Source organism: Dasypus novemcinctus, chromosome 12 (assembly GCF_030445035.2).
Source record: "Dasypus novemcinctus isolate mDasNov1 chromosome 12, mDasNov1.1.hap2, whole genome shotgun sequence".
NCBI classification, from domain to species: Eukaryota; Metazoa; Chordata; class Mammalia; order Cingulata; family Dasypodidae; genus Dasypus; species Dasypus novemcinctus.
In genome coordinates this window covers 30,783,331-30,796,671 of record NC_080684.1, presented here as the reverse complement: position 1 = coordinate 30,796,671, position 13,341 = coordinate 30,783,331, and the positions used below count along the sequence as shown (strand labels likewise).

At 40.0% G+C, this 13,341-nt stretch overlaps 1 protein-coding gene across 1 annotated transcript; it reads right to left on the bottom strand.

Moving 5' to 3' along the window:
• Positions 1-223: 223 nt before the first annotated feature.
• Positions 224-1,159, bottom strand: LOC101431914 (olfactory receptor 10C1-like). Its single transcript, XM_004453439.1, has one exon. It carries the CDS (start codon positions 1,157-1,159, stop codon positions 224-226), a length of 936 nt encoding a protein of 311 aa, XP_004453496.1.
• Positions 1,160-13,341: the final 12,182 nt, after the last annotated feature.

The following is a 13,341-nucleotide window of genomic DNA, read 5'->3' as shown; positions in this document are numbered from 1 at the left end:
TGAATGGTAAACAAGTTCATGACTACACTGCTTAGACACCTTTGCTTAAACACATTGAAAAATGAAGAACAAATCCAAATCTTTTCTTGTTCTAAGCTATAAGAGCTTTCATGGAAATAAAAAAGCTTTCATGGTAATATACAGATAGCAGGATCTTAAAACCTTGGGTAATATCTTTGTCCAGTGGTGAAAATTTCAGCCCCAATGATGGAGTCATCAAGATTTAGTCCATTTGTCTAAGAAGGCTCCTTTGTGTTACCCTTTGGAAGGCTTCTTTCACCTCCTTGTTCCTCAGGGTATAGATAAGGGTAACACCCATCGCAGGTGTTACCACCGTGTACATGAGCGCAGTTGCTCTGTCTGTTTCTGGTGTATGGGCAGTCTTAGGTTGGAGGTAAGTGAACAAGGCAGTGCCACAGAAGAGAGAAACAACCAGGATATGAGAAGAACAAGTGGAGAAAGCTTTGCGCCTGCCAGCTGCAGAAGGGATCCTCAGGATGGTCACAAGAATGCGCACGTAGGAGCACAGAATGAGCAAACAAGGACTCATAATGAAGAGCACGGAGACAGCAAAAATCACAATCTCATTTTGGGAGGTATCCACACAAGCCAGTTTCACTACAGGCATGATGTCACAAAAAAAGTGCTGAATCTCTCCTGTTCCACAGAAGGGCAGAGTGAAGATCCAGGTGGTCTGGGCTGACTCCCCAGTGGTCCAACATGCGGCAGCCAATTTCAAACACACAGGAGGGCCCATAAGGAGAGTGTAATGCAGTGGGTAACAAATAGCTACAAAGCGGTCATAAGCCATGGCTGCTAGCAGGCAGCATTCTGTCAGTCCCAGGATGGTAAATATGTACATCTGGGCTGCACAGCCTCCCATGCTAATGGTCTTGTTCTCCACCAGCAGGTGCACCAGCATCTGAGGCACCACACTGGTGGTGTAGCACATCTCCAGGAAGGAGAGGTTCACCAGGAAGAAATACATGGGAGTGTGCAGGGAAGGGGTGACCCAGATCAGGCAGATGATGATGAGGTTTCCTCCCACAGTAAACAAATAGATGGCTAAGAACACAACAAAGAGCACAGGCTGTAACTCTTCTAGTGCAGAAAATGCCACAAATGTGAATTTGGTACAGAGGGACAGGTTTCCAAACATCGTGGGCTCAGAGGCAGGCATCTGTGGAGACAAACAGGAGGACAAATATAAAGGAACCCAGTCACTTATCACAGGTGTCTATCAAACTCCAGCCAAAGGAAGTCTTGTAGGATCAGTGGTCAGAGCTGAGACTTGACACCTGCTTAACTGCTTTCTAAATAACCGCACAAATAAATTAAATGCAAAGTTACATGGCGACTTTGAGTTTTGGCTGTCATTCTTTTATCAAGAAATTGAAAGGAAAGGACTACTTAAAGTTACATATTCTGATCTTTGCTTTATTCTAAGTATATATACATAATGTTACATAATTAATAGATGTATCATTCTAATTGTAATAGAGGCACATAATACTAAAGGATACAAGCAAATTTAAAAAGGTGCTATATTCTGATCTTCCAATTCTACAACTTTCCAAAGTCATTCTTAAACGTTTGAAGGAGATATGTTTCCAGCAATTTATCTGTATATTTATATACATATTTTTACTCACTTTGATTTGAACAGAATGGGCCACTGAGTAGGTAGCTAAAATCTGAGCCAACAGAATTAACTAAATCTCCTTCCCTCAACATCAATGTAATATTACAGGAATTTATGAATAGGGAGCATACTTAGGAGCACAATATAAACCTATTTTTTCTCTTTGGGCTCTAGAATTTCCAGGATTCCCAAAATGAATGTGGGGATGAGCTAGTCATTATTTATATTCTTACAAATACCATAGGGATTGCATCCTTTGCCTGACTTAATTATGCATGTCCCAAGAGGAATATATACAGAAACAACAATAATAAGTATTCTGTATGCAATTTGGTTTTCATTTCTTAATACACTTTTCTATGGCATTTAAGTTTTCAATCATAAAACTGATAGTTTGTGGTTGGTACCTATCAGGTAGTTGAAATAATTACTGATATTCCCCTTATGTTTGCTTTAGTAATCTTTAAGCGACTCAAGTGGATGGATCTATTTGTGTTGAATGTCTGGTCTTTGTGTTATAGGTAGGTACAGAGCACCAAGCAGAGTCGACTCCATAAGCCCCTCAGGCAATATACACATCATTCATTTATGGCTCAATTGTTAGCAGCATAAATAAGTAGGCCTTATTAGGGAAATTCTAAATTTCTAATCAAATTAATTAAGATAAACTTATAAAATATGAAAAATGATGTTTCTGGCACTGTTCTCAAGAAATGAAAAACTTGTTCATTCTCCAGGATCCTCATTCATTCAGGAAGAATGCATATTCTTTCCACTGCTGGTCAATATGGTAAAATCACTGGGGTAGGGATTTAGGGGAGTAAAGGTGGAGATTGAAAGAATAGCTAAGGAGTTAGTGAGCTATTGGAGAAAGTGCATTTTCCTCTCCCCAAATTCCCACATCAATTCAAAAGAAGGAAGTTTTAAACACTATGTCTTTCTTCTCATAAATATCGGACAGTAGAAGTCTACTCTTTTTCTGTACCTCCTAAGTTCCTGAGAAAGGAAGTAAAACCTCATCTTTGGATGCAGTGTTTCCCCAGTCACCTTGGAAGCATCACTGTAAGCAATGTATCACATTGAGAAGGGAGTGAGTAAAACAGTGCTCAGTTTGAGGGCACGGATCTCCTGAATAATTGTAGGAGAACATCTGACTACGCATACTCATGATATTTTTCCAAACCACCTCCCTAAAGGTTTTTGCAAATTCCTCTTCTGATTTTAAAAGACACTTTTAAGAGTAAAGACCAAATAATAATATTTCTAATTGCAAAAGATGAACTCGTTAACTTGAATAAACCTCTTATTTTCTTATTTTCTGTTGGAGAGAAAAAATTTCCAGTTATTATTATGGGTGATTACAGTTTATGTTACTGAAATCAAGCTGAAATAGGCAGTATTTTAAATGTCATTGGAACATAGTTTGGAGACTACAAATTATCAGCCAAACTGATGAACTGGCCTTTATGTGTTTATGGATCATTTATTGAAGAAATTGACTTAATATGTTTTTTAAAGGAAAATAGGTGAATATGGTAAGCCCCTTCGAAATATTTATATAAATTTTCCCCTTAAAAACTATTTTCAAAATTTATAATCTCAAATATGCCTAATACCTGCTCTCTCCCTTTCTCTCTTTTCCAATGACTTGAAATTGTCATTTTTTTCTAATAAAATTTTCCCAATTGTGATCAGAGACTGGCAAACATCCTCTTCTAAAAATGAGACCTTCACTTAAAATTTTTCATTGTGTATTTTAGGGTTTCAGACTAAATTATTTGGAAGAATTTAAATAGCATAAAAGAGGAAGCTCTCTGAAGATAAGATGAATATGTTCCATACACATTGTATTTTAGGAACTTACAGGTCAGTATATTAATTAGAAGTATAACTACCAATTTACTTTGAATTAAGTGTTCCTTGCTTTAGTAACATCTCATATTTTGAGCATAATGTAAGGACATACGATTCAAATATGCTTAATCAGTTCTATAACATGAATACTATGTGTGTAAATGATTTTTCAGTAATTAAACAAAGCATTGACAGTTTCTTTAGAACACGTAAATCTTTGGGAACTAAGAAATAGTTTTACTTTTCTTCAATCACTTTATAAACTTGTTCTTTTTTTAAAGACCATTTATGTAATTATACAGTGGAGAAAAATTTTGAGAATATTTTCTCACGTTTGTATCTTTGATTCCTTTCTTTATTCCTTCATATAGTAAACTTTATTTTTAGAAAAGTTTACTATTACAGAATAGTTACATTGAAAGTTTAGGGGATTCCATATACTCTACCCTCTCCTCTTTCCAAATTTCCCCTATTAATATCTTATATTAGTGTGGTACATTTGTTAAAACTGATGAACAAATATTGAAGCATAGCTACTAACCAAGGTAGTTTACATTATGGTTTACACTTTTCACTGTACAGTTTTATAGGATTTGATGATATAATGGCCTATATCCATCATTGCAGTATTGTGTAAAACAATTCTGATACCTTGAAAATGTCCTATGGTCCATCAATTCTGCCCTCTCCCTCCCCTCAGAGTGTCTGGTAACCACCATCTTTATATCAGCATTACAAGATCTTCCATAACAACAACAATAAGTCTACTTTGGTCCATGGTTGAAATCCCCTCTTATGTTTGCACATTCCTTTCTCTTGATGATTTTTGGATGTTGATGCCTGCTGTGCTTCAGATTGAGAGTAGTTTAGAAATTATGGGGCAGATGAAGAAACTGTTTTGCTTGCAGTGGTAGATACTTTGTTTTTTGGCATGGGGTTGTCTATCATTATCCTTTTGTTAGTTATCTTGGGCAGGTCTGATAAACTGAAGAGTTGGTGTTGGCCACATCTCTGCTAAGATGAAGGGCTCATCTGGCATATGAACAGATCTATGGCTTAAAAATATAAAATAGGTAGAAGAATAATGTGTAGGGAAAACTTAAATGAATTTAACTCTGTTACATTGGGGAAATAGATTATTATATATTCCAAGGTAAGGCTCATTGATAGGGTACTGATTTCATATATTTGTGTGCCTTGCCTATAGAGTTGGAATGTCTTTAGAGCCCTCAGGAATATCTGAGTTTGAGAATTTGTTTACTGTAGCAGTTAGTGAGATCTGACAGAGATAAGCATAAGTGTAACCTCTAAAATGACCTCCAAACTCAGTTTGAAATCTCTTAGACATAAAAACTCTTTTGTATTTAATGCTTCCCCCTTTTGGTCAAGGTCTTTTGCTAAATGCATCGTTGATTGGCACTTGGTATTATTCCCTTCATGCCAGGGAGGCTTGGCCCTGGGAGTCATGTCCTACAGTGGGTGGAAGGTAGTGAGTTTATTTGTGAGTTTGGCTTAGAGAGAGGCCGCATTTGACTAACAAGGATTTTTTCAGAGCTAACTCTTAGGCAATAGATATTTTGAGGCTAAGTTTCAATTTATCAAGACTAAGGTTCCTAAGCACAAGCATTATTAGCAAAGGCTTGGCATATTGGTTTATTTTTGCCACCCTATTTTAGAATGTAGCAGGACTTCCCAGGATGGGGGTTTAATATTTCATCCACACACTGAGATGGCACTCTATGACACAATGAACAAATTCATAATCCGTAGAAGCATGCCACAGGTGTACCCTTCCCCACACATCCCCCCACCACTGATATCCTGCACAAGTGACCCTCTCCTGCCATAGGTACCAAAAGAACACTCCCACGATTGTATTCTCAACCACAGTCCTCATACTTCCCAGAGTTCACCTGTTTCTTCCTCCAGTACTCGCCCCAGATCCATGGATGGCACAAGCCATTCCCCCAGCTCCACTCACACTCACATTCCAGGACTGCCAACCCAACTCACATTGCTGTACCACCATCACTCCCATCTACTGCCAAACTGCCACCATCCACCTTATCAGCAATCATGCCCAAGCATTGCATAAGGCAATTCTCTACTCCTTTTCTATCTCCTGGTAACCTATCTTCTAGACTCTACCCTTGTGACTCTGTTCCATATCCTTAATTCATATCAGTGGTATCATGCAATATTTTTCCTTTAGTGACTGGCTTACTTCACTCGCCATAAGTTCTTCAAAGTTCATCCATGTGTCACATGTGCTCATCCATGTGTCACATGTGTCAATAATTCTTTCCTTCTTATTGCTGAGTAATAGTCCATTGTACATATATACCACATTTTGCTCATCCATTTATCCATTGATGGACACTTGGGTTGCTTCCAACTTTTGGTAATTGTGAATAGTGCTGCTATGAACATTGGTGTGCATATATTTGTTTGTGTCCCTGTTTTCCAATTCTTCTGGGTATATTCCTAGTAGTTAACCTTGCTCTTTTGCTTTCCCCTTTTTAATCCCTTGACTCTACTGGTTATTTTTTGGTCTTTATTTATTTTTTAATATTACATTAAAAAAATATGAGGTCCCCATATACCTCCCACCCCCCTCACCCCACTCCTCCCCCCATAACAACAATCTCTTCCGTCATCATGAGACATTCATTGCATTTGGTGAATACACCTCTGAGCACCGCTGCACCTCATGGTCAGTGGTCCACATCATAGCCCTCACTCTCCCACATTCCACCCAGTGGGCCATGGAGGACATACAGTGTCCAGTAACTGTCCCTGCAGCACCACCCAGGACAACTCCAAGTCTCAAAAACGCCCCCACATCTCATCTCTTCCTCCCGTTCCCTTCTTTCTCCCTCAAACATGACTTATTGATATGCTGGAGGATATAAAGTCTAGAAGCAGTTAGCCAATGGCTGAGTTCTATTGGTTATTAAACTCAGGGAATTGAAACTTTAAATATTCTGGTATCATTTAATTTAATTCAAACGCAGCCATTGGCTAACTGCTTCTAGACTTTATATCTTCTAGCATATTGATAAGTCATGTTTGAGGGAGAAAGAAACAAAAATGTCTTTACTGTTTGAGACAGGGCGCTCAGGCAATTCCGTTCCTGATATAATTACATCATATTCCTGTGTGAAGTTTCCCAATGGAAGGCTACATAATTTCTTGCAGCAATGTTCAGATTCACCCTACCTCCCTCCAGTGCTGAGAACCTCCATAGCATTGAGGACAACTGCGTATACCTTAGATTTCTTTAGTAGTACCCTAACTCCTTCTCCTTCTTGGTTTTCTTCTTACTTGTTGCTAACCTCCATGCTCTTCAGGTACAGATATAGGAATAACCAGGGTCTTGCTCCTTTCTCTAAAAATATCATAGAAAGCCAGTAAAGTTTGGAGAGTTTTGGATGTCTTCTTTTCAAGTATAACGTAGGTCATTGTTTTCAAACCATGCTTTTAAGGACTGCTACAGTAAACATTACACTTGTGGGAATCATTGGAGAGAAATGAGTCCAGCCTTTATGGCACATATAGCCCAAACTCCTGAGGATAGCAAAACTCTGTTTTCATCTGTGGCTGTTCTAAGCATCACTCAGATGGGAGTGGCCCCAGGTTCAGCATCTCAGTAAGCATTCAACTGTAGAACTATTGTCTACAATAGTATTGATTTCCTGGGCCTTCCATAATGACTTGCCACAATCTTGGTAGCTTAAAAATAGCAGAAATGTGTTCTTTCCAAGATATAAGGTCCAGAAATTCAAAGTCAAGTCATTAGCAAGGCCACACCTCCTCCAAAGGCTCTAGAAGAGAAGATTTTCTTGTCTTCTCTGGCTTTGGATGGTCCCTAGTGTTTCTTTGCTGTGGTGGCATAACTCCAATCTCTGCCTCAGTGACTTTATATGGCCCTCCTTCCTCTATGTATAATTTTGTGCCCTTTTCTCTACTAATAAGAACAGTAGTTGTTGGATTTAGGACTCATCCTAAATTTAAATTTAACTAATGATATTGACAAAGTCCCTCTTTCCAAGTCAGGAAACATTCTTTGGTTTGAGGTGGTATTGATTTGGAATGACCCTAACTGTCATTCAGAAGAGACACCTGTTACCACCTTTGGGAGAAGGATTTCATTGCATGGAGTGTGTTAAATATCATAACAATGCCTCTCATCAGGAGTGAGAGAGTCTCAAAGCACTCCATGATTTGTAGGTGTGGGATCACCAGCCAAAACATAGTCCACGCACATGCTGGATGGAATCATATTTACTCACATAGTGAAGGCACAAATCAAAACCAGCTTCTGGTGGTGGACTTGGCCCAATGGATAGGGCATCCACGTACCACATGGAATGTCTGTGGTTCAAACTCCAGGCTTCCTTGACCCACGTGCAGTTGGCCCATGAGCTGTGCTGATGTGCAAGGAGTGCCATGCCACGCAGTGGTGTCCCCCGCATAGGGGAGCCCCATGTGCAAGGAGTGCACCCCATAAGGAGAGCCTCCCAGCATGAAAGAAAGTGCAGCCTGCCCAGGAATGGTGCTGCACACACGGACACATGGAGAGCTAACACAACAAGATGATGCAACAAAAAGAAACACAGATTCTCGTGCCACTGACAACAACAGAAGCGGACAAAGAAGAAGACACAGCAAATAGACACAGAGAACAGACAACTGGGGTTAGGGGCAGGGGGGAAGGGGAGAGAAATAAATAAATAAATATTTAAAACAAACAAACAAAAAATCAGCTTCACTAGCAGCCGTTAATCTCCTATGCCCAGTGTATCTCAATACATGCCCACATAAAAGATGACCTGGGTACACCTCTTTTTTGCCATAGTGGAAGGACTATGCTCTCTCCCTGCCATGAACAGATATAGCAGCAGAGGTGACCCAGATGCTATAAAACCTAAAATTTACCAAGCTGTCACCAGTGAATGTTTATATAAGATTGTGACAAAAGGAAAAGGAATATGTCTTTGGTCCACTATCTGCAATGGGATGTATTTTACCTCAAGGCAGTCATGAGAAGGGAGTCAGCCCACATTTATCACACTGACTTAAGATCAGGCTAACTCATACTCTGGGGCATATGGTTTATTTGTCAGTCACCAGGCAATGCAGTCAGCTATGCTAGGACCATCCCTATATAGTATATAGGATATAGTATAGTGAACCACACTATCCAACTGCTACCGTCCAGTTTGATGATTTTAACAGTCATTCAGAGTTCCATAAATGATTCTTTTTGAGGGTCTCCCAATGTGATTTGTTGTATTGGGCAGCACTGCCAATATCTCCTGAGAAGTACATGGAAAATCTCTTTTAAACATGGCAATTCTACAAGTACAAGAGTTCTACTTGCTTCATTCCTTCTCCAGTCTTCTCATATAAAGGTTAATAGGGACATGTAAGGTGTCTGGGATGTTTTTACCTTCTTACCAAGCCCAATTATTATTGGCTCATTTTCAGTCTTTTTTAGAATTTGAAGTGCATCTTTCCTTTAGCTTTGTCATCTGAAATTGCTAAACAAGGGGAAAAAGTCCCACTCCATATCTGTCATATATTTACAAAAGTAGTTCCAGTGAATGTTGTATCAGCTTTACTGTACAAGGTTGAAATACTTCAATATCCTGAAAAAAACATGTAATAAAATGTTAACATCAGTTTTTATCATTTTGGACATTTTTAAAACCACTGAGTACTGGAGACTCTGATTGGTGAAATCAGTTTTGGCTGTGGAAATGTTTGTGTCAGATAGTGTTTACACGGAGGAGCGTGGTGCTTGCAATAACCAAGGAAGTAGATATGTATTGATATGTTTTGGGAAAGCATCTCATTGGTGTCTGTATCTGTCAGTCAAATGGGTGGTGATGCAAAATATCAGAAATCTGTTGGATTTTATAAAGGGTGTTTATTTGGGGTAGACGTTTGCAGTCACAAGGCCATAAAGAGTCCAACTCAAGATACATGAAAGGTATTTGCTCATCCAAAGTCATTGGACATGTGTTGATGCAAGATGGCTGCTGGTCTGTGCGAGGGTTCAGCCTTTCTCTTCCTTCTAAGGTTCCTTGGCTCCACCTTCTTCTGATCACACCTGTAGGCTAGCATAAGGCTTGTCTCTCTCCTTGGGGCTTATTCCTTTCTGGGCTTTCTCAGCTGTTCAGGGCTCTGGTTTCCTCAGCTGCAAACTATTAGGTGAATGGCTTGGCTCTCTCCCTAGAGCTCTAGTGTCCAACACTAAACTCACTGTGTTCTACTTCTTTGTGTATTTATTTCCCTGTGTTTGAATGAGCATCTGTTTATATGATCCACAAAGGGAGTGGGGTGGGGATTCAAACTGAGTCTTCCTAAGGATGTGATCTAATCTTGATTTAATAAAGTAAAAGTGAAACCTCTGAATCAAATACAATTCAAAACACCTAAAAGAACAGACCAGTATACAAACAAAATCCAATATCTATTTTTGGACTTCATAAATAATACCATACTGCTACACCCCACCGTCAGAATTCCAAAAAGATGTACAATATTAAAAAAACCTTATTTCAGTAGGAATGCTAAGTACAAAATCATATCACAATCAGTTCACACAAATATAGTTGGTCTGGGGACAAAGTCCCGTCTGGCAGTGGACCTCTGACACTTACAAAACAGTTTATCTGCTTCGAATATACAAAGGGACAGACAAAGCATAAACATTTGCATTACCATGATAAATTGGGAGGGAAACATGAGTCGTGGGTTCAGAACAGTTCTGAACCCTGCAGGGCATACTTCATTAGATTTTAAAGTTCGACGGTCATTCTCAAGGTGATGGCTTCTTCTCCCTGGGGCTTCAGAGGGCCCACCCTTTCCACAGGCTTGCCCAATAGCCATTTTATTGGTTCTGCCCTCAGCAAGCATCTGGGTGGCAACTGAGCTCCAGATCTCACCTTCCAAGAAATCTAGGGTGATGGCCATTCCTTCCCCAATCTCTGAGGTAACCACAATCTTTATATCAGTGTTTCAAGTTTTTCCACAACAACAATAATAATATGTCAAATTTGGTCTATGGTTGGATTCCCCCCTAATGTTTATACATTCCTCTTCCTTGAGGATTTTGGGATGGTGCTGCTTTCTCTGCTTCAGACTGAGAGGGGTTTAGAATTTATGGGGCAAATGGAAAGAACTATTTTGCTTGTATTTGTAGAAACTCTTTGTTTTTTTTGGATGAGAATTGCAGCGGTTTGATATAATTGATGAATTCCAAACAGAAGTATTGGATTATGCTTGTAATCTAATCTGTACCTGGGCTTGATTGAGTTATGATTAGGACTTTAATTGGGTCATGTTATTAGGGCATTGAGTCTCCAGGCCTTGATGGGTGGGGACTCACAGATAAAAGGCATGGCAAAGAGTTGGAGCTTTTGATGCAAGGGTTTCTGCTGTTGGAATTTGATGCTGAAGACTTAAGCTGGAGTCCTGGGAAGTAAGGTCCCAGAGGAAATGGAAGCCAGCACCAGGAAGAAAGGAACCTTGAACCCAGAGAAAAGCAAGCCCCAGGAATGTAGGAACCCAGGAAGCCTGAACCCTTACAGATGTCAGCAGCCATTTTGCTCCAAAGGGAAGTAACTTATTCTTTATGGCCTGGTATCTGTAAGCTACTACCCCAGATAAATACCCTTTATAATAACCAACCAATTTCTGGTATTTTGCATCAGCACCCCTTTGAATGACTAATACAGAATTTGGTACTGAGGAGTGGGGAAGTGCTTTTGCAATTACTGAAATGCTGGAATGGTTTTGTAAATGGGTAAGGGGTATTGTTTGGAGGAATTGTGAAATGCTTGATGGAAAAGGCTTAGACTGCTTTCAAGAGACTGTTGATAACAGTATGAATGCTAAAGAGACTTTTTATGATGCCTTAGAAGTAAATGATGAAACTATTATTGGAAACTGGAGGAAAGACGATCCGTGTTTTAAAGGTGCAGAGAACTTAGCAAGATGAACTCCTGATGTTTTATGGAAGGCAGAAATTGAAAATGGCCAGCCTGGGCATTTAGCTGAAGAAATTTCCAAAGTAGACATGGAGAATGTGGCTTGCCTTCTGCTTGCAGCTTACAGCAAAATACTAGACGTGAGAGAGATTCTGAGGATGGAGCTGTTGGGCACAAAGAAAACAGAAACTGATTCTAGAAATTCCAAGCCTCTGGAGATTAAGCTCCTAGATGAAAGTGTCCCATTGGAGGACTTAACTAAACTTGGAACTTGTAAATCATGATTGAAGATGCCATTGTATCAGAAAGACTTGATGAAAGTCTTACGGTCTGATAGCTTGGACCCCTGCTTCCTGAAAGCTAAACCAACACACTTTTTGGAAGAACTCTATGAACAAAACTACTGTCAGCCTGGAATAAAAGGGACATGGAAAGGAGAGATTAAAAGAGAAACAGTTTTAAGAAGAAAGCCATGGAAGCTGAGATCTGGAATTAGGACTTCATCTTGGGTCAAGAGAGGAACCTCACCCATGTGTACAGAGAGGGTGAGTTTGCCCCAGCACTTGAGGAGGGTCGATGTTCCCACACGACCTTCTGCGAGAGTTTTGCTGTCCCAGGGTAGAGAAAGAGTGGAGCACATGCCCCAAGGATTAGGGTGGTTAAGGTCAATACCCCACAGGTCTGATGGGGGGTGGAGCTGTCCCCCATAGGTTAGGGAAGGCCAGATGGTCAACTCACTGTTCTGAGAGGGTTGAGCCTGTATGCCAAATGTTAGGGGGAATGTTGTCTTTACATCACTATTCTAGAGGAGTTACTACTCTAACCCAAAGATTGGATAAAATGTGGCTATCACCCCACCACTCTTGGAGGGAGAGATCTGGAGCTTGGTCGACACTCAGATGCTTGATGAGGGTGGAACCAAGAAAATGGCTGTTGGGCAAGACTGTGGAAAGAGTGGATCCCCATATGGCCCCAAGGAGAAAAAAACATCTTCTTAAGAATGACTCTTAGACTTTGAAATCGAATGAAGGGTGCCCTGTAGGTTTACCTAACCATAGAGGACCTGTGACTCATGTTTCCCTCCCAGTTTCTCCTTATTGTAATGAAAATGTTTATCTTTTGTCCATTTGTGTATTGGAAGCAGATGAATGGTTTTGTAAGTTTCAGAGGTCTATAGCAGATAGGGTTTTGCCCCAAGAAAAACTGTATTTCTTTAAATTGATAATGATATGGTTTAGTACTTGCATTGTAATTGATTTAAGGCTTTTTTGAAGATTGTAATGACTTTTGGAATTCGAGGGCGGTGTGTAGCAGTTTGATATAATTGATGAACTCCAAAAAGAAATATTGGATTATGCTTGTAATTTAATCTGTACCTGGGCTTGATTGAATTATGATTAGGACATTAATTGGGCCATGTTATTAGGGCATTGAGTCTCCACCCCTTGGTAGGTGGGGACTCACAGATAAAAGGCATGGCAAAGGACAGAGTTGGAGCTTTTGATGCAAGGTTTCTGCTGTTGGAGTTTGATGCTGAAGAGCTCCCAGAGGAAATAGAAGCCAACCCCAGGAAGAAAGGAACCTTGAGCCCAGAGAAAAGCAAGCCCCAGGAATGTAGGAACGCAGGAAGCCTGAACCTTCACAGATGTTGGCAGCCATTTTGCTCCAAATAGACTTTGATGAGGGAAGTATCTTGTGTTTTATGGCCTAGTATCTGTAAGCTCCTACCCCAAATAAATACCCTTTTAAAAACCCACCAACTTTTGGTATTTTGTATCAGCACCCCTTTGGCTAACTAATACAGGGGTTGTCCATCATCATCCTTTTGTTAGTTGTCTTGGGCAAGTC